Raw genomic sequence first — 22,333 nt, 5'->3', positions numbered from 1 at the left:
AGTTTTCATCGTTGCTGATTTTGTGCAAGAGAACATAAAATTCTTCATTTTAAGACCACAAATGAGGGAAAATAACTAGCCTGGCCTGGTCTAAAGATATCTACCATTACCTCTGAAGCTCACTGGTAATTACACTAAACCTTTTTCTTTTCTTCCTGGAAGTATTGTCATTATAGCAGCAGAGCAGAGAGTCCAGTCTACCTGCTAATTCAGGATTTTAGTTTTTATTAGAAAGAGCCCAGGTAGGCTGCAAGTCTCCACTTTCTCCAGTCTTCATGCTGTAAAGAGGGATTCAATTTACTATTGAACTACTTTCCCAAAATATCAAGTTATTTCTTCAATCAAGTTTTTATTAACTAAAAATCTTTACGTCATTTGGTTGTTTGTATAAGTTTGATAAATAATATCACATAAAAACACATAAAAAATATAATCTCAATTTAACTGGTGTTGCTCGCAGCACCACTCTTGCTCCAAGCACAACGGTATCCTTTTTATTCCAAGGTCAATGAAAATCATGATGTCGCCCTGAGCATGTGTTTTATATAGTGATTGCAGGCTCATTTGCCGTGAGTGTGTCCTTTGAAGTCTTTAAAAATCCAACCTTTCTACCTGAAGGGCTAGTAATTGGTGTGCAAAGCACACCGCACAGATCTAAGGAGCAGCCAGTGCACTTAGCATGAAACCTCAGCACTGCATGGGAATTTCTCAGTTCACCTGAGAGCTTTACAACATTAAGATTCCAGTGCAGACCCCGGTGGTACAATCTGAATGAGCACACGAACAGGCAGCAGTCAATGCCTTTCTTGCAGCATGGCACATCTTGGATTCTGCAATGGTTGTGCCGCTCCCCTCAACCTGGAGATACGGTTGGATAGCACAGTATAATCCCCCTCTAACAACTCGCTCCCCTCTGTATTCAAGCCTTTTCACACAGGTGTGTGTTGTGTGAAAAGACCGAGACAGGAGCCTGTGTAGTTCTGTAGTCAGGGCAAATTGCCTTTAAGGGTTTGTTCTGACATTTGGCTTTAATAACAGGACAAACCATTGCCTGGAGTATCAGACACATGGCTGGAAGAGGCTTCCAGAGTGACCATCTGTTCTGAATGCTCGGAGCAAAATAATAGTTTATTAACATCCTCTTTTAATCTGGATTGACTGATAATGACGCATGCACATGTGAAATTAGCCAAATTAAATAGCAAGGGGTTGATAAACGTGCAAGAAAAAAGTAAAGATTATTCTACAGTAAATTCTACTCACATTTTATTGTTCAGTTACATTTTGTACAGTTTATTTCCATAGATTTTCTTCTCTGTTTGACATCATTGCACTTAATATTACTTCATTTTGGCTGATGATAGTAAATGTTACTTGCGTTGTTCCAATATCCAATATGGCAATATTTGGTGTATCTCCACAGCATGTCCTTTTATTCATACAATACCATCACACAGTATAATATAAGTAATACAGGTTTTTTTTTTTTTTTTTTAGCTTACTTACTTACTTAGCTTAGTTGTTGCAGATAGCAGGACAGTGTTGTGACACCCAATCAAAAGGAGTAAACTACACCCTAATTACACCTGGATAAAAACACATACTCCACTTGACAAAGCAAAACTGTCCTGCACAACATGGCATCCAGTACTCCATGTTGCATGCTACGCTGCCGGAAAAACGTGTTGGTGACCCCTGCGTCACTGTGTGCTCTTATGGGTTAAATTCACCGCAGTACAGACCTACATGTCTGCGCTGTATTTGTCTACTGCAGCTGGTTTAATCACTGGCACCAGTTAAATTCGCATTAATAGTTATGTTGTTTTGTTATCTCTGTTGTCACTGCTACTTTGTGTGTTTTAAGATAATTCAGCTTCGAAAAAACCCATTTGTGTGTGACTGCAGGATAGAAACTCTTCCTAGGTGATTATAAATTCACAATCTCCGTGATAACACAATGACCTCATGACCCCAGTGTCCTCAGTGAATTTGTATTCAGTTTTTCTTCGCTGTCTGTTTCCCCTCTGACAGATCAAGTGTTACTAAAGCAGCTCTACACTGATTAAAAGCACACTCTCAAGTCAACATCCACAGCTTTGATTTCAGTAGGAAATTCATCCTGTTATAGTTACACTTCCAAATCATTGTTGAGGCTTTGTGCTGCTATTATGCAATGATCCCATTCTGCCAAGCTGCTTAGGCAGTCGGCTAACAGCCCCAACAGCAGCTCGCGCTGTACTACTGCTGTCTCATACGTTTACATTCACCAGAGAGGGAATCCGCTGGAAACTGTCAACACATATATTCCACACTAGGGCTCATCTCCAGCAAGAGTTCTCAGGATCCAGCTGGAGCCGGAGCATACGAGCTGTTCATGTTGGTGATGACAGATGTGGGCTTCCAGTCTGGCTGGTAGAAGTGAATGTCAAGGGTTCGAGCCCAGTTTGCAAACACCGTCTTCTCTGTGATGAAGCGATGGTGGCTTCCTCGTCGGCTCCTCTCGTGGGACAGATACATTGAGCATTCTTCTGCCCCCAAGGGTTCGTAGTAATGATACGGCACAGAGGGGTGGGAGGAGGATCTACGCAGGAGAAGAGGAGACAGAGGAGCAAAGCGTGAAAAAGCATGAAATCCAAAGTGTGAGGTAGGGATGTGGAAATTGTGTGAAAATAATTATGAGACGTGGGGAGAGGAGGAAAGGAGAGGAAGCCAGTCACAGTGGGGAAGAACTAGAAACAGGAACAAAGGAAAACAGAAGGAACAGAAGAATCTGGGCTCACATACGTGTTCATTATACACCATCTTATTCCTCTGATACAGTCACAACAAGCTCAGTGGAAGACTCAGCCACTTGAGAGTCACTTCAATCTGGGCTGCTTTTCTGTATGAATATCCAAATGTTCCAAAATGTCCTTTGTGCCCTTCATGTGAGAACAATATCAGCCAAATCATTCTCCTGTTCGGAGTGAACTGGGTTACAAGGGCAAATTAAACATCTGTAATTTCAACCTATTCAGTGGAATGTGTTATTATTATTGCAGAATGTCAAAATCAATGTTTTCTCTGGTGCTAAAATCACAGTCATTCACCAGCCCAACGGCCTGAACATAAAGGTCTCCGCAGGGAGTCAATTTTATATTGTCGTTACAAGCTGAAAACGTCATTAAAGATGCACGAGATTTTTCCATCAACGTACACCAATGTTGTTAGCAGACGGTAAATCATAGAGCGGAGCTGCAATAGAAAAGAGCGTCCCCTCCTCTTCATGCACTATTTGCCCCTCTTGCTCAAACAAGAAGTGACAAACTGAAAATTCTAGTGGTGAGGACAAGCCAAGATAGTGTCTTGGATATATAATTCAAGAGCTGCTACAGGAAGGTGAAGAGAACAACTCATCAATGGTGTCACAATTTTTATGTCAGTCAAATTTACTTCTGAAATATTTATTAACAACTTATGACACAAGGACACAAAAGTCTTGGTATTTGAGCAGTGTGTCAAGTTTAATTCATAAAAATATAACAACAACAGGCTTTCGTGATGTCCCCAACATTATAAAACATGACCATACAACACAAGTTATGAATTCAAGTTGTTATGGCTTTACAGCATAACATGCAGTGTCCTTTGTGCTGAGACCCTTAAACTGGATAAGGGCCTCAGGAGGCATCCCTCCTCCAGGATGGGCAGATACGCAATAGATACCTTGTGTCCGAAACAGAGCAGTCACGTAGTTTTACATTATGGACAATCACAATGAGACACATGAAGAATAAAGATATATCAGGATGGATATTGTGCAACCTCCAGGTGCCACCAACGGACTGCAGCCCCATGACTATGAAGACCTGGAAGGAGGACAGAAAACACAAAGACCCAAATAATCTTACCTGCAGAAATCAGGGGGCACCATGCCGTACACGTTGATCCTGTCACACAGCTCCAGGGCTATGGCCATGGTGAACCAGCCGGTACTCAGCCAGGAGTTGGAACTCTTCCTGGAAGACAAGAAAGGATCAACATTTCTAGTAAATCCACACGTGTATGGTGTAAATATTCTTGAGCACTCGCTTCTTCCAAGGAACCAACTGATCAAATGAGACACAATCCAAACAGCAAAGCTTTATTTAAAAAATTCTCCTTCAGTAATCTTCACGTTTTACAGGCAAAAATGCCAATTAAAGAGAGACTTCCTTTGTTCCAACGCTTTGTACGCAACAATAAAAGAAGTAAGACATTTGTTGTAACACTGATTATGCTTATTATGCAGAATTGATTGGATTATCAATTCAAATGCAACATCCTCTTATCATCCTGCGGGCTTACTGTTCATATGCAAATGAGTTTATATGAATAGCCGGATTCAAATCCACTGTCTGTATATTATGTCAGTCGCTTTTGTACGGTGCAGGTATCCGTGCCACACATGTTTGAGTCTTGCATCTGTTGCTTTTGTTCATATTTAGTAAAATGCAAAACTGTATTTGGATCAGAATGAATCTGTTAAAAACCCATTGTAAACTGTGTAGTGTACTCACAACTCACAGCAAATTTCACTTTAAAGTGCCTAAAACTGATGACAACGATGGCAGAGGTTTTGTGTGGTGTGTTTCACCTTTTTTCTTGTGCACCGATTTGCATATTGCTCCACTTTAAATACATACCTCACACAACAAGGACTGATACTGTGATCACTTACCTATCAATCCCCGTTTCCTTTTTAAATAGTTCATCAAACTTCATCATCTTGATCCAGGATATAGTGTAGATTTTAAGTTTGGGCAGGAGCTGGTTTAACAGCCTGAGGTTGTTGTAAACATGGCCTTTTCCATCCTTTCTCATGCAGCTGCTTGGCCCCCAGAAGATGAACACCGTGTCTTGGCTCGCGTTAAGCAGCTCCTGCCGGCTCCGCATGACTCTCTGCAGGCTGGAATGCGCTACAACACGGAGGCTTGTGCGCCTGCCAACGTCCTGTTGATAGCCTACACTGGGAGCGTCATTCATACGGATCACACACTCACTGCCGTCGATTTCTTCACCCCTCTTGCTACCGGTCAGATGGCCAGAGCTGGTCACCAGGGCACAAGTCCTGCAGTGCATCTTCAGAGGCTGTGGAGGTCAAAGGTAAAAAAAACGGGATGTGAATGTTTGATGCAAAGTATAAACTTATCACACATTGTTCTTCTACAGTATGGCATTTAGAAATTTTGTACACAAAGTACAATTGAGGCTGATAGGAATGTCATTAGTTCTGAATGTATTTTGTGATTTAGTGACCATAGAAAAAGTTGCAACAAGCAGCCTTCAAGGTCAGAAATCCTCAGTTTGACATTCACATTTGTCTGCCAAGAGGAAAATCAAATAACGTGAGTTCAGCACAGTCTGCACAACAACAGATATGAACACGACAGCATGACAAGGGCACTTTCCACAAGCTTGATATAAAGCATTTGTAATAGCGCAGCCATTAGCTGAAAATTAAATTCCAGGCTTTTTAGATTTCAATTCAGAGGTTAATGTTCTTATCAAGCTCACACACAATGATAATTTCAGCTGAAAACACTCCCAAATTAAAGTTGATATCCTGCCCTTAAATCTCATGATTATGAATATGATAAATAAGTCATATACATCCAAACAGGATCTGAATAAAACTGGCACAAAATCCAGCAGGAAAGACTCGCACTGCACTGTTCTTTCACGTATCCAATTATTCAAATGCACTGCAAGATTGTCATGGTTGGCAGTAGAGCAGAGGTTATTCTGTGCAGTATTTTCATTTTTAGAAACATCATGAATACACATAAGCCTGTATATTAATTCAGTCAAACGCAGCCTCAGAGCAACCTTCAAGTCTAGAAAAACAGGATGTAGCAGTCAGAACCCATACAAACACGTGAATGCTGTACACTTGGCCGGGTATTCGTGTAGTTGTGACCAACCACATTTTAAAAGTTGAAAAAAAAGGTGAGCTTGGATTGAATGATACGACGGCAAAAACCCAGAGACTCTTCACATGAATTATTCCCAACCTAATAGAGAGCTACATTGGCATTCTGAACTGTGCTCCGAGCTTCACACTCCATCAGGTCCTGAGGTGGGAATGTGTGTGTGTGTGTGTGTGTGTGTGTGTGTTTCTGTGAATGTGCACATATATACAGGTGGTATTACCAACACCACAGGCTGTGCTGCTCCCACTGCTATATTTATAGTACTCTCCCTCTATCTCTGGGAGTCTGTATATGTGTGGCGGGTGAGTTTGGTGTGGCCCCAGATATGTAACACAATCACGTTTCCCTGTCGAGACTCTGCGGACTCAATAAGTGTCCAGATACTCCTCCGGCTGTAATCCCTTCTGTATGCACGCGCACACAATCACAGTCTCTGTGCATTGAGGAACACGTATTTTTCCTTCCCCAACGCATTTCCCCCAAAAGAAGCCATTTCTTGCACGTGTGTGTTTACGCTCTCTGTGCGCAGACCTCCACCCTCAGTAACAGGTAGGCAGGAGCAAATTACATGCTTGACTGCACAAACACACCCTTGCTGCCTTCTTTAGGAAACACCACAGTCCTTTTAGCTGTTTCTTCTTCCACATGAAAACAGAAGCACTATCTGAAAAATTATTACCAAGGAACTTTTAGTCATTTTCATGAAATGTGTCAAACTAGTAAAAGGCAATTGAAGATTGGCTGGTCGCTGTTGGAGCTTAAAGTGCCAGTGAAGCTCCACCACCGGCTCCCAAAGCTTCTGACAACTTGATGATGTTTTGAAACAACCACTCATTGAGCCTGGTTGACATTTAGAGGAGCTGTCAGATTCAGATGGGGAATAGTTGACGCGTGGCTTCACCTATATTCATCCCTGCATTAACAGTGAGGTCCTTTAATCTTTGAGCCAACTAGCACGTGAACACTTGCTGATTTCCACACATACACTCACTCTCCACCTTATCATGCAGAGAGACGGTTGTCTGCCTTCATCATTTATGCATAACATTGTGGGTACGGACTTTTGTTGGATTAACAAGGCCTGAGAAGGCAATAGGTCCAGCTTTATGAGGCCATTCAGTGAACTCTGATGGGATGTTGACTGTATTACTGACTGTAAGATGAGCTGCACAAAAAGCAGTTTGGCATATGTGTCTGGTTCCAATCCCAGTTGATTAACGCCCACACACCAACTCCAGACTCATCAGTATGATCCTGTTTATACACTTCCCAGGAGAACCCATGATCATGATTGCTTTTGGAGCAAACCCCATCAGTCAGATTCTAATATTGCACCAGAGCATCCCAATTGCCTCCAATTGTCCAGCTTTATGCCTGCACCACTTTCAGTTTAAGCAGTGTACAGGAGGAAAGATTTGGCACAATTGAGTCACTTAGAGGTCAGGCAGAAGTCATGAACAGAGAACAAAGGCGAAGAGAAAAAGATCCACTGTTGCATAATTAACCACAGATATAAAGGATGAGGTTGACATTATTCTACATTTTGCATTTTTTTCTGCAAATAATGATAATCACTGTGTCCAAAATAATTTCCTCTTTACTATGTAGTTCACTATATTTATTCTTCACTTCAAAAAATAAAACTATAAAAAATATATATACTGTAACACAGAAGTAAAAAAAAATAAACCCTGATCACAATATACTTCTGACTTTAAAAAACATTATAGTACAAGACAGTCATTACACACACACAATGCTACAGTACAGCTACAAAGCAAACAGTATCTCAGTGCTTTCTGACGTTCAGACCAAACAGACCACAGTCTCTACCAAAGACAAAAATCTCAGAAACAGGTTTTGGATACTTTCATTTTGAAAGAATAATTTTCTTGGACATTCGGATGCAGTATAATTTCACAAATGTCATCCAACCAGGACTCTTGTTGGGAACTATATTCAGCCACAGATTTAGAGCACTACTCAGTATGTATCACTCTGATGTGTGGGTGAGTAGAATTGACTCAAAATAAACTACAGGACCCATGTTCAAGGGAGGAATATGTCACCCAAGGCACTTACTGTATGTGCCTCGACAATGTGTTTCTGGATAACAATAGGATTTCTAGGGTGGAATAAGAGCTTGTTACATTGGTCAGTTTCTTGTTGCTTGTGCTTGTTTCATGACAACAATAATGAAAAGACTAGAATACCAACTCTGCAATGTCAAACACTGTCTGATAAGAGCAGATAGATTGACTGTGGTGTATCTTTTTACAAAGGCACAAATTGTTAAGATGTTGATCATCATCATACAGCTAAATGCACACTCTCTGCACAGAATTAGGCAAATGGTTTTAGAGCATAGTGGCACATGTTCTGTGCTACAATCAGCACTGCTTTCTTTTCTCAGAGACCAATTAGTTACAAAGAAATCCTCCTGACAGTCGACATCTCATTAGGCTCCTCCTGGTGACACACATTCGAGCAACAATCTTAAACCTGCTTTGTTCTCAATTCAGGGGGAATAAAAAGGTGAGATAATCAATGCCAATGTCTCCTTCTTCTTTATCAGTTCAACCTCAGACAGAGAGAATGGGAAGGGTTTCACAAAAGATGAAGCCGTGTCAACAGCACCAATGGAGAAATGTGCAGTAATGTTCTGCTGGCTTCCAGCGTGACGAGAAAAAAGGCGATATTCATGATTTCCTGCCGGCTCTTTTCATTCACCTGAATATAATGTCCCTGTGGTAGGCTCCACTTTGCAACACCAGAAGAGCAAAGCAGCAGAGTACACAGATCCACACAAACAAGCAGGTGTGGCATACGCATACAGAACAAACCTATTTAAAGACTGAAATGATATTACCATACACATTTTAAAATAATATTCAGGCACCCAATCTTAAACCTGTTCAATTTACATGGAGGAACTCTTTAACATCTCCCAGAAGGTAAAGTTCACATTGTGGGGAGGATCACACGGGACTGTCCTCGCCGGTCTGCTTTAAGGAGCGGACTGAAGGCTATCATGATTCTGACCATTTTGTGTTGATTGTGTAATGTTTTGGTTCACACCACGAAAATGTAATCTGCTGAAAATATGCAGTCTGTGGTGAAGTAGGAGGCAGACCCCATTAATTTGAGTAATTCAGGTCATGCTACTGTCAATATAAACATCCTGGTTTTTGTAGGACTGGACTGGTATGATTGGTCGGTTGTTGGTCACTACTGGTCTTCGATCCCCAACTGTTTTAGGGTCCGTGATAATTTTTTTTTTTTAACTACTACATTGATCCACATGAGGGAAACAGCCCTACCGCTGTCAATCCAACTGATTTACAGCCGCTGTTAACTGGAGCTTTTTACATTTAGGATCAGCTGGTTTGTGTCACACCAGTCGGCAAAAATCTTAACTTCAGGATGATAAATAATTGTGTCGTCCTGCCCATATAGTGACCTTAAAAAGGCTGCATCATTTGTCGATTTCACTGTTCGACTGTAGTGGGTCTAATTTGCTGTTAACATTTGCTTTTAGCATGGACAACACACATTTCATCACAGCTGGGGTACTTGCCGTTGGGAACAGAGTTGATGATAGTCTTTTTCTTCCAGAGAGAGAGGGAACAGTTTGTGTGTCCAAAGACTGCTGAAAAATGATGTTTATAGCTAATAGGGAAGCACAGTGTTTTCAGTGGAAGGGAGACTACCAATTGAACTATATAACATCACTCTGAAGATGACACCCGATAATGCAATGTGTTTTTTTTTTTAAAGTCGCCTGTTATTATAAGCTGCTTCTGTACATTAACATAATTATAAGACAGCTTCAAATTGAATGTTAGAAAATGGGTATGCGTAGGAAGGGAACATTTTTTGCATAACCGACTTTCTCTGAGACTGAGTGCATTAAAGACTGACAGAGCACAGAAAGGTACTGCCCATAATGAGTAGGTACATCATAAACTGGCACACAATCTACATCCATGCTCCCACATAGGCTTTGTGATTAGCCCGTGTAAAGGGCACTGTAGATTGATCCTGCTGACGGGTTCTTAAAGGTGAACATCTCTTTATCAACAAAACATCGGAGGGAGAGAGAGAGAGAGAGCAATGAATGAGGAGAGGTGTGCGTGTGTGTTAATGTGTGTTTGAAAGCATCTATTCAACTCTGCAGCTCTAATTACTGTAGCTTGTCAAAGAAAAGAAATACATACGAGAGGAGGACATCTCACAAAAACCTGCAGACGCTGCAGAAAGCAGACAGAAAGAAATATAATGAACACTATAATGAGACTCCGAACGCCTAGCACAAAATGTCCCAAATAAATGTGCATCATAACTTTGAACGCTGATCTCACAGTATATGCTGTAGAGGGCTGTGTGTTGCAACCCCACACGTGTCACTCCACCATTAGGGAACCAAAAGATCTGAAGGAAAAGTCAATTGACTAGCCTTTAACCTGAAGCGGAACGCACTTACTGATTAATGTGCGCTGTTTTGTGACCTCTTGGTTGAGGCACAAATGAGCGAAGCAGACACAGACCACCACCCACCTTAGTGAAATCACAGCCCATGCAAACGAGATATGCACATAAGTTAATGCAGGCCATAAAAAGGGTCCAGCAGGCACATTAGATAGAGCTCTACTCACATTTTCAAGCATCCCTGACTCTGATGAGGTTATAAAATTTTTACGTGTCTGGGCATTTGGATAGGGTTGTGTGTGTGTGTGTGTGTGTGTGTGTGTGTGTGTACAGGCTTGTGTCAGAGCCAAGATTCCCTCCAGCAGCAGCAGTAGACCTAAGATGACCCTGAAGGGAACTGTACAGACAAGCCTCCCACTCTACAGATCCTACAGCAGGTCTTCTCTGGTTAGTCATTTTCCAGCTCTGTCGGAGCGTTGAGGAAGAGCAGCAGCTGAGCAGGATGCCCCCATTGGAGGGGAGGGATCAGAGTGACACTAAGCAGTATGAAAATGTCGCAGTGTGGATCCATCATGAATCACCCATCATCCAGCAGGAAGTGGAGGGCCAGGAGAGGCTGTAAATAATAAAGTGCCAACACTGCCAAAAACTCCAACTGGAACAGATTTTACAGAGAATTTCAAGAGCACATTTAAAGCGAATGTTTCTTTTTCAGAGTTCAAAAGGATCTGATGAGGGTTACAATGTCTCAGAGGGACCTTGGCTAGAATCTGGCTGCATTAAGAAGCAGAAACTAGCCCAGCAAAGCCTCACTTGGATCAAACCCCTCCGAACCAACATCAGTCTCACGCTCTGATATCACTCACCATTAAGCAGGGATAGATGAACTGTAACCGACAACTTTTTTTTCCTCCAAATCTCCTTCTCCCCAGTTGCTGCCTGCAATCCAATGTCCTTCCCATTCTGCTGCGCCTCACTGCCTATCTTTCTCACAGAGGGGAGACACGATGCTATCTGAATGATCTATCTATCTGAATGAGCTGTCTGTAACACTGCACAGTCTGAATGATAAGGCCATTACAATAACATTAACTGTGGTGCTTATATGACCAAAAGATTACAGCGGTGATGTCTCGGGTAGTCGTTCCAGTAGAAATCCATCTTGTTTTAAGTGCTCTTGTTGCTAAATATTTCATGGTGGACACATTAATTATAAATTAAGAAATGGAGTCAACTACAAAGAGAGGTGGTGATATCACAGTGAGTTCAGCTTTTCAGTTGAATTTCTAAGCTGGCATTGGTATTATAACGACCTTACAATGACAGTGAAGCTGTAAGAAACTTATATTTTACTCATGAACGGAAACTGGTGCACTGTTTCTTGCACAATAGTGCACTGTCTTAAAAATGTATAAAAATAAAAATGAAACAGGAAAAAAAGAACTTGTAACAATGGCAGGAATAAATGTCACTTGTTCCTGTTTGCCAAGGATCTATAAACTACTCAAACTGAAAAACGTGGACGTCGGATTTAACTGTGAAGACAGCTCAGAACATAATTCAGCAGAAAAGTCAAACACACAGAGGAAGATTTTCTACTTCTCCCTCAATCCGGGAGACTACAAATCAGCATCAAAAAGACATTTTACATACATTTACATGCTACTGAAGTCTTCCTGCATTACTTGGAAGTCAGCAGAATACAGATTAAGCACTGTTGGTATTAGATATGTACAGAAGTGCCACAGCAATCAACGTTCTTTTTGAGCGCACGACAAATTTGCTCAACTGATTACAAATAGGTCAAAACACACCGAGTCAACTCAAATTCATTTTCAACTTCCAGCTTTTTAAATCCCACTTACTTCACCATGTGCAAAGAGACCTAATGCATGACAAAAGCCTGAACCCTCACCCCAAACACTGCTACCTGCCTATGTTTGAATACATCACCAAGCTACAGTTGTAACTGGGAGTTTTTCTTTGGCAGAAACCTGGGTCACTTTTCTGCATCTTTTATTTCTTTGGATATTACAGAGTTTTGGGTTTTTACGATACAAAGAAGACAAACTGTAAAATGCTGGCTCAACCCCATGACCCCTGCTACCTTTTCACACCATCAGTTTGTTTGTAACATGGACATTTGTGCACTAGTTTGAACAGGGATATGTATATTTACCTTATGATCCATGACACCTGTGTATCCATCAAGCGTTGTTTTGGGGGGTCTCTGTAGTCTCTCTGTCTTTTTTGTGGATGAAACAGGAGCTTCTAAGAGGTGGGAAGATGATGATGTTGACGCTGAGGAAGATGATGTGTCACCAGAGCTGCTGTTGTACACCAACATAAAGCTGGTAACCATGGTGATGATGATGATGCCGCTAACCCCTTGGCACTGGAGAGACAAATTAAACAAGCAAGTTTAAAAAAAGTCAGAGAACTTAGAAGATTCACTAATTCACTCAGCTGATGTCCAACGATGCCGATGAGCTTCGGGAGGAGAGCGACGCAGAATCAACAGCTGCGTTTTCCTCATGCAAAGCTGCAAACGAACTGTCAGCTGTGGCACTCAAACTCAACATGCTCTGTCAACAGGGCAGCGCGTTTTAAAGAGCGGTGCAAAAATAGCACCAGGCTGATAAATTCATTCATTTTATGATCTCTTCCAAATATACGGAAAAAAAGAATTTTAAAAAACTAACTTTCGACCGCTGTTCTTTTCTATACTAGAGTAATATCACTATACATGTAGTATAAAACAGCACATAGTGCAATTAGGTCCCATTTGACTAAATAATGACAGAGCTCATACTGTAATTCACTTCTGAGCACCAAACACACCAAAGCTCCGCGCAAAGCAGTATTACAGAGATGTTTCCTTCAGAGGATCTCATTCATAATTACCACTTTTATCTTCATCTTCATTTCCCCTCCTTTCCCAGCGCAGATCGAGCCTTCATCCTATCGGGGCAGAGCATCGGGACTCTTCAGCAGGCAGCACTTGAGCGGCAGCATCACTGGGAATCAGCGCGCTGCAGACGCACACGACGCTCCTACTACTCTTTCACATGCTCTCCTCCACACAGGGACGCCCTCACTCAGCGTCGCCCTTCTCATGGTCCTAAACAACGCAACCTCCCGGCTCACCTCGGTTTCAGGCTTCACAGCATCACACACAACAGTATAAACATTATTTAACAGGGAGTTATTTGTATGCCACATTTTTTGAAGGAGTTTCTCTCAGGATTTGTTAATTCAGTTAAGCTCTTCTATTTTTGTGTGGGGATGGAGGGTCCTGGAGCAGTCAGTGCTACATTTGAGAACATACTGTAATATCAAGACAAGTATAGTTTAATGGGGCAAAAAGAGGCTAAAGGGATTTAAATGTTAAGGCAACGTTAGTTGAATGAGTGACAGACTTTTAGAAGTAAAAAGAAGTCTTGTTCTTCATGGCATTCACTCATGTTATGATTGCATGTAGTTTCCCGGACAGTAACAGTAACAAAGATATGGAGGTGTCCTTGTTTGTTTGGTACTTTTATTGCACCCTGTTTAAGATTATTGTAGTTCTTCATTGGATTACATATTAAATAATACATTAAAGAATATACTGATGGATGTTTGTGATACAGTGCATCATCGTTTTGTCATTCAAGTAGATTTTAGAACACCCTATTTAAGTACAGGAAATTCTTTTTCTCATTTGTCACAGAAACCTGAGCAGCGAAAGCTCCTCGTGGGAGACAGATTTGCTGGAAGCTGTAATCTAGTCAAGAGCAGAGAAATGGGAAGTCGGTCTTTTTATAGACACCCTCTGAGCTGGCTTTATTGTGTTCATTTTCTAATATGTTCTGCCTTTCATGTTCTAGTCATTCCTCAGCAAGTGTCACTTCACAAACTGAAATGTATCTGTTGGCTTTGTGGGCATCGATTAGTAATTTATCTCAAAAAAAAAAAATAAAAAATCAGACGCTGTAAGAAAAATGAGGATAGCCTACTGAAAAGCCACGTTGGAAGAAACACTTTTACATTTAGGGCCCAGATTTACCAGTATTCCTTTTTACATTATCCTCCATAATCATTAAATCGTGTTTGCCAACTGAGGGGTCAGGAGACAATAAACATGATATAGCGCATGGATGCAGTGCAAGTTCTTGTTAAGGACAACAGCTGACCTCCACTGGGTAGATTGAGTCATTTCAGCTTTTTTTCTGCCCTGTATCCTCTGGACAACTGCTTTCATCCAGAACCAGTCGTGTCAGAAGCTACTGATCACATCTCTCCTTTACTCTGTCCATCCAAGACCTGCTCTTCCATGATGGATTCTCCCAACCACCTCTTGATGCCTCATTATGAAGATGTTGTGCTGGACACACTCCTCAGTCTTTCAGGGACGACCTGTTTGGATTTGGACTAGACCAGACTAAATGGAACACGATCACATTTCAGAGCATAGCCCACACATCCTAACATTAGTAAGATTAAGTGTAATTGTTGTGAAATTTAGGGGTCTTACAGTATGTAGGCTATAATAGGTGTGTCATGTTTACTGTAAGCCTTAATTAAACCATTGCAACAGTCAAAACAGTTATTTACTGATCCAAGTTTGTGAGGATAACAACTCTAAAATAGAAAATAGAGCCTACTGTATTTGAAACCCCACAACATTTGTTGGTTTGACAGCAATCAATAGGTTTGAAAAGTAGTATAAATGAACACTGGTATGAGGTTGCTAAAATGGAGACAACAATATACTTGATTCAAGCTCTTGTTACAGTAAGAGTCAGCTTGCACCAGTAGAATATCTGACACAGGGATGAAAATGACTTATCTAAAGAATCACTGCACTCTAGATCATTGTTAGAGTTGCATGTCTTCATTTACTGTAACTAAGACACTTACTTCTCAAAGACAGGCAGTATGTAAAATTCACACTTTTTTATATAGGACTTTCCACATATTTCTGCTTCTTCACGGTTTCCTTTCACACCATATGGCCATTAGTAGAATAATCCTAATCACCAAATTATTTGTATCACTAAGCAGCAGTGCTTCATAACACACTTCGTCATTGTGAATTCAGAGGATTAGGCAAAACACACAGCTGGCAGGCTGTGTGTTTTGATTAGTTTCCAATGCATCTCAAAAAACAGCTCCAGGGAGCACACACTGACAAGAGCAAGGCAAATGTCTGTGGAACAAAACCTTTTTTAATTAACTCCAACCTCCTATCCGGTGAGGCGCCAGACGGTTGTCTGTGCGTGCTGACTCAAACACAATACAAGTGTGAAATAATTTGCTCCGTTTGCACCTGTTTGCTGTGCCGAAAGCAGTTCGATTTTACTCATTATATGGTCCCTAACTTGAAAAGTAGATGCCTTTGGGGTGTCATTCAAAACACTAAGCTAAGACTAAAAGTCAAGAAACTGAAAACACCTTCCCAACCTCCAAAACTAGTGATGGTAAAATGCAGTTATTTACAGTTGTCCAGCTTGTGTTTGACTTTGATGTAATTCTAAAGGTGTACATGTTGGAACTTCCTAAGGTAATAGTAAATGTGTTGTATGTTGCATCTTTAATGAAGAAAACATGATCTTGCTTTCATTAGAATGGTCTTGTTTGTATGACAGAATCACCTGAACAACAGCGACTAGGCAATTATATTCTTCTTATACTCATGTGTTTGGTAGCTAATTATCTTTTTATGACAGAGGACTGTAGACATTATATGGTTTACAGGTTCCACCTGAATATGGACTATCAAAGGGGCAATATAAGCCTAGTGGCAAACTAAATCTAACTGTAAAACCAATATAAATTTCTAATACACCTGCAGAACACAAAGGTGCAGGTGGTGGTGAGGTGAAATGTAATTGTATTCTCCAGTGCAGGGAAATGCTGTGCACCTACCCTAAGCCCTTGTCACGGGTTTAAAAGAGAGAGCAACTGAATTCAGCTTCAAGCTTTATGTCCTGCATTTTCAGGCCCATGAGATAAAACATCTTCATCCTTTTTGCAAATTGTCTCTGCTTACAGACAGATCATTGACTCATCCACTGACATGGCTACCAATCACAGATGCAATTTCCTGTTACCCAGTTTCACACAACTGTTGTGTTTATCCAATTGTCTGAAAACAGAGATATAAAGATTTCCAATCAGCTAGTGCACCCTGTATCTCTGTTGACTGTATAGGGCTACTGACTCATTTCCTTTATGGAGGGACTTGGGGGATTTCAATTTTAGGAGTCAGCAGGGTTGATTGCAGCTGCAGCAATTGTAACCACAGATTGAAAAAGAAAGGGGTGATTGTTTTGAGAGTGTCTCCTTTTGACTCAAACTGCAGAAGGAGATCACCATAGATTTAGATAGATTTATCACCTATTGTTTCAGAAAGTTTAAAAATGCTGCAAACCAAACCAGCACAAAATGTGACTGCATCTGTTGTGTACCCTTCTGATTATGTAATTTGCAAGCTGTTGGCATCCATCATTTTCATAGAATGACAAGCAAATGGGCTGGCAACTGTGGAAAATACAGTAATTCTTAGAGGGGGACACTATTCATTTATGTCTGTCATTGTCCATGTTCAGCCACTTCTCACTGGAAATGAACATATAGTTTACTTGACCTCATAATATGTAATTTGAAATAAGTATAGTTTAGTTTATCTTAGTCCATTAAAAAGGGAAAATAAATACACAGATACCAAGGCAACAGCTCTATCAATCTTTTTTCTTTTAATTTAATAAATAAGCTATAGGGTCTATATGGAGGTGTTAGCAACCTATTTATAGCATCAAAAACCATTTGCTCAAGCTTCATAAAGCATAAGTTCAATAGATGACAAATCTGCTAAAATATACAGTACTGAGAGACAATGCTTTGAATTCCTATGTGTAATATGTTTACTATGTTACTGCAGTGTTCATTTCTCTTTTATTGTATAACATAGTCTATTCTTGTATTAAACATACCTGTGGATTCCAGCCCTGCACTTAGGATCTCCATGTTCTTTGTTTTCAGACCAGTGTCACCAAGATAAATTGTTATACATTTACTGTATTGCACATAGCAGTAATGTGATTCATATCCTCCATTTAAAGTCAGGGTGCTACTGGCAGTGATCCTAACACATCAATCTATGATCTGTCTCATGGAGTCAATCCCTTTTTAATGACCGGCTTTTGGCAACCTAAGCTCTTACTACTTTAATCTACAGCGCACTAAGAGAGACATTACTTTTTAGATGTCAGCCTTTAATTCAAATTATCTTTGCCATTCCTAATCCAGTTTTACATTGAATGTATAAAAAATTGGCTTTAGATAATGTCATTAAAGAGATAATGCACTCTATGTATGATTTTTTTTTTCACTTGTATTTATTTGTATATAATTGCAATCCTTCCCAGGACCATTTAGGACATGCTGGACTTCTTTTATTATGTCTTGAAGGTGATTCAAGCATAACCTCACCAAGTTCAAACTGAGCATAGGTCTTATCTGCAGCAGTAAATGGAAGAAATAATAAGAGGAGTACAGGACAATTATTAAGTTGTTTTTAAAGAATACCTCCGTTTTTAACCTCAATGGCTGATTTCACTTTCATTTAAGCCTGATGCCTGCCTCATGGAGGTTACAGATGCAGCCAGCAGGCAGCATACAAAGAAATGGAGCAGACAGGAATGCCTTTGTTCAAATTGAAGGGGGTCGCAGACATAAAGAAAGGTCTGCAATGTTACCGGAGGCCCGCCTGGGGTCAGTGTTTCTCCATCGGACGCCTTAATGTTGACACAGATCTCTCTATCATCGAAATAAGATAAACTGCATCAGCTTTATTATTAATCAGCCATAAGGCGAAGTGGAAATGACCCTCGCAGTAGGTTAAGTCAGTGCTTCGGTCTCTCCGTCCTCCAGTATGGCCGATTGAATTGAAATCCTACATATGTTCAGGTCAGCTGAGAATCTGCACAAAAGAGTGGTCTGCGCTTTAAATGACCTAACAAAGGAGCGCAGGGCACCCAGCACCCAGCACTGAGCACCCAGCACTGAGCACCCAGCACCCAGCACCCAGCACCCAGCACTGAGCACCCAGCACTGAGCACCCAGCACTGAGCACCCAGCACCCAGCACTGAGCACCCAGCACTGAGCACCCAGCACCCAGCACTGAGCACCCAGCACCCAGCACTGAGCACCCAGCACTGAGCACCCAGCACTGAGCACCCAGCACCCAGCACTGAGCACCCAGCACCCAGCACCCAGCACCCAGCACTGAGCACCCAGCACCCAGCACTGAGCACCCAGCACCCAGCAGCAGCCCCGTGCTCAGCGGCCCCTTTAAGGAATAATTAATGACGTCGCGCTGTAAACACGACTGACGCTCAGCTGCGTGGCCGAAGCATCCTCAGACCAAGAGCCAGGACCTCCCGGGGTTCATGTGTTTATTTGTCGACGGGACCGCTGAAAGGCATTAAAATCACTGAGGTGCACCTCGACTCTCATATGCGGACTCCAAAACCAAGACTACGGTGCTGTGTCTGTCCTACGAAGTGCCATGGCTAGAAAGACGGACAGCCCCTCCTCTTACTATGGTGAGTCGGTTGTCTTTGTTGCAGAACGTCAAGATATTTTTCCCCCTCTCTCGCTGTGACAGCGACAGATACCGGAGTGCCCTGGAGCCGGACTCCCTCGGACCCCCTTCTGTGATTTACAGACCTTAGCTAGCTGACGCCGGCCTTGGCTAACTCACTGAGGTTATTTAACGGTTGACATTAAATCGCAGTAACGGCAGAGCAACGTTTGTAAACGGGGGTTAACGTTCAAACAAGCAGCCCAACGTCTTTTTCTCCGGTGCTTTGTTCGCTCTGCCCTCGTTTTCCTCGTTATTACAACGTTATGGTCGGTTAGTGTAACTCCAGGGACACGGTAATTTATCCCTGTTGTTTACCTGATCACAGGAGGATGCCAACAGTCCGTGCTCTGGTCACTCTCCTCCTCCTCCTCCTCCCTTTGTCCCCCTCTGTCGTAGCTAACGCAGCTAAACACCGACACATCCTGAAAGTACAACAACGTTAACTCGCCAGATGATTCAATATGTGCTTATTTATTTTATTTATCTAAAAAAATCTCTGAAAAAAACTCAAGATGCCATTAACGCTAAGTTACTTTGCTTTGTCCTGTCTTCTTCCAATCAATCAGAAGATATTTAGCTGTTAACTTAACTAACGATAATTGACATTCGTCTGTGGAGTCAGTTGGCTAATTGATTAGCTAACTAGTTCAATTCTATCAAGGTTGCCATTAAACCCTTTATCGATCGACAAACTCTACCATTAAATGTCTTTAGTCTGAATGATGCTTGCAGCCACCATTGAGGTTAAAGGAAATCCCTCTTCAGTCAACTTAGCTGTTAAATCCTTCTCTACTAGGCTACAGTGATAACAATATATAATATTATATATGTAAAATCAAGGTATTAAGGGCAAATAGGTTAATAATAATGTTATCTGTTACCAGTTTTAATATCATCTGTATCTGCATCTGTACCTAATCTGTTTTCTCCCAAGTTGCATTTTTGCTGTAAAGGAGATTTTGTGTTCATTAGTAATCATGTTGTTTATCAAAGCAAATCCTTAATCACCGCCAGATGCCACATAGACAGCATTGCATTTCTTCTGAAACAAAGAGTCCTGCTCAGTGGTGATTTTTGAAATTGTAAAATACTGTAAGCTCTTAGAAAAATAAATTAAAAGTCAGAGCTTGCAGAGCTTATTTCACAATTTTATTCTTGTTATCGGTTATTATTAGACTAATACAACACACTGACAGGATAAATCATGGATCATCTAATAAAACAAAAAAAAAATCTAAATCAAGATGTTCACAATAAATCAAGATTTTATTAATTTTTTTTTTTATTTGTAGGTGTAGTCAAGGACTAACTTAAATCAATTCTACATTAATCATATACTTAATATTTAGCAAAAGGCTAATGCAGTCCAAATTAATCATCCTATCAGTTCAACAACATTTACATTTAGTCACTTGGCAGACGCTTTTATCCAAAGCGACTTACAAGTGAGAAACAAGGCAAGCAAAAAATCTATGTCAAGGAGAAAAACATCAAAGCAAAGTGCTATCAAAGAAGTGTTTCTGTTTCATGAGATGCAAGTAGAGCCCACTATAATCTACATATTCATGCTGATCTTCTCTGGTTCAGCAGAGCCTTCCATACCGTTAATAGTATTGCACTATATTGCATCATATAAGCTTTAAAAGTACAGCCTAAATTACTGTTATGGAGGCCTTTTCCTTAACCTATTTTCAGATATGGAATACATTAGCTTTACTGTAACTGAGTGACACAGAAATTGTCAGGTCTGCTCCTAACAGCTCTTTCTTTGGAAAGTTATTGTGTCTTCCTGTTTCAGCACATGCTGACCCTGTGTGTCCCTAAGACCTCATGACTTGCCCTCTGCCAATCATGAATGCAACCTGTCAGCTGTAGTTGAGTCTCACTACTCTCTGCAGACATGCAGCTCACCACTGGGGCCTTCAACCCCCATCACTTCCCTTTACAATTTGAAGCTGGTACTTCACCATGGGTATGATAAACCTGATGCTACAGATATGTGCTTACAGTAAAGTGTTTTAAGCGTGTAAGGGCAGAGTGAAACATAATGTAGTGGCTGTGTATCATTATTAAATGCATGAATGAATACAGAAGTATAATGTACATATACTGTGAGACAGTTAAATTAAGGAATATTAATGGAAGTTTTCTCCAACAGCATCCATTGACTAAGGTAGCAGAGCATAGGATGGAGTTAGTTATGGTGCTTCCTTGTGTCTAGGTCAGCTGCTTTATGTTATTGGCTCCCTGGTGCTTTCCTTCTATGTGCTAACTTGGCAAAAGACCAGTTCAGAGTATTTTGGTCTTACTTTAGCTGTAAAAGAACAAGACAAATTCTGTAGCAGCATCCCCTAGAAGCAAATTATGCTGTCACCCAATGCTTCACATGCTACATTTGTTGAAATGCGGTCTAAATGTGGAGTGCATAGTAAAGAAAGTCACCATCCTAAGTGCTGTTATTGTAAATGGAATTTCTTTCTGTCTTTAGAACTTAATTCCTCATATTTCTAATGGTTTATATGGATATGTCTGTCTTGTGTACTATGTCTTTCCACTTCAACTAGTTAGACATATCTTGTCCAATAAGGTACCTTTTCTCTTAGTTAATTGTGATCTAATTTTTTTAGAATTAAAGATAAACCTTTTTTTCTACATTGACCACATTGCAGTGACAACCATTTGTCGCACGGGAAGAAACAGAGACAAAATCTGTTTATGAACAGTACCCACAAGGCATGTTTTGTCGCTTCTGAGAAATTTGGGGAAACCACTAACTACCAGAGGCAGATAAGACTGGATGATGATAGATTGGTAATGATAAAGATTATACTGAGGTGATGATTTACATCATGCAAATCCACTGAAAGTTGAATGAGTTATCACCTAGCCCAATTATAAAGTTGTGAAAAACCATAAATCATCCATCTGTTAGCAAACTGGAAGCCATTCTGCCATTCACATTTAACAGTCCCTCATTTGCTTTACATCTCAGATTCACATTTACAGTTGAGGATAGATTATTATATAAGGTTCAGCCAGTCTGAAAAGTAGAAAAATAGCTCATAATCATTCTGTGACAGGTTTGTAAGTAACAATTTAGATATGAGTTCCATTCAACACAGAAACTGTTGAGTTGGGCACACTGTTAATTAACAAATTTCTCGCATGGTCGGCTTCCCTAAATGCTGCATTTTTATACTGAGTCAGTGCAGTTTTGACCAAAAGCTGAGAGCCACAGTTAGAATCAGTCATTCACAGCCTCTTCCTGTGAAATTGCAGTTGTGCCTTTGATGGCACAGTTTGTTCCCAAGTTTTAATGTT

General features: G+C 40.8%; 2 protein-coding genes across 3 annotated transcripts in view; one reads left to right on the top strand and one right to left on the bottom strand.

Moving 5' to 3' along the window:
• Positions 1 to 2,250: 2,250 nt before the first annotated feature.
• st6galnac5b (ST6 (alpha-N-acetyl-neuraminyl-2,3-beta-galactosyl-1,3)-N-acetylgalactosaminide alpha-2,6-sialyltransferase 5b) lies at positions 2,251 to 13,407 on the bottom strand. The gene is made up of 5 exons (XM_026346040.1): positions 13,284 to 13,407; positions 12,559 to 12,774; positions 4,700 to 5,109; positions 3,891 to 3,998; positions 2,251 to 2,581 (listed from the first exon to the last, which is right to left on the bottom strand). Exons 1-5 carry the CDS (start codon positions 13,302 to 13,304, stop codon positions 2,338 to 2,340), a joined length of 999 nt encoding a protein of 332 aa, XP_026201825.1. The 5' UTR covers positions 13,305 to 13,407; the 3' UTR covers positions 2,251 to 2,337.
• Positions 13,408 to 18,764: 5,357 nt separating this feature from the next.
• slc44a5b (solute carrier family 44 member 5b) overlaps positions 18,765 to 22,333 on the top strand; it is a 28,116-nt gene continuing 24,547 nt past the window's right edge. For both annotated transcript variants that reach the window (XM_026345653.1, XM_026345654.1), the window contains exon 1: positions 18,765 to 18,971. In XM_026345653.1, the coding sequence (XP_026201438.1) occupies positions 18,935 to 18,971 (37 nt within the window). In that variant the 5' untranslated portion in view covers positions 18,765 to 18,934. The remainder of the gene's footprint in view (positions 18,972 to 22,333) is intronic.

This window comes from Anabas testudineus, chromosome 4 (genome assembly GCF_900324465.2).
Source record: "Anabas testudineus chromosome 4, fAnaTes1.2, whole genome shotgun sequence".
Classification (NCBI taxonomy): domain Eukaryota; kingdom Metazoa; phylum Chordata; class Actinopteri; order Anabantiformes; family Anabantidae; genus Anabas; species Anabas testudineus.
Note: the sequence above shows the minus strand (reverse complement) of the source record. Positions and strands in the feature narration are given on the sequence as shown.

Coding starts and splice junctions, on each gene's coding strand:
- st6galnac5b (XM_026346040.1), bottom strand. CDS start 13,304: ATGAAGATGAAGATAAAAGTG. Junction 3,999..4,699: donor AAGGAAACGGGGATTGATAG/GTAAGTGATCAC, acceptor CTTGTCTTCCAG/GAAGAGTTCCAACTCCTGGC. Junction 2,582..3,890: donor GTGCCCCCTGATTTCTGCAG/GTAAGATTATTT, acceptor TCTCCTGCGTAG/ATCCTCCTCCCACCCCTCTG.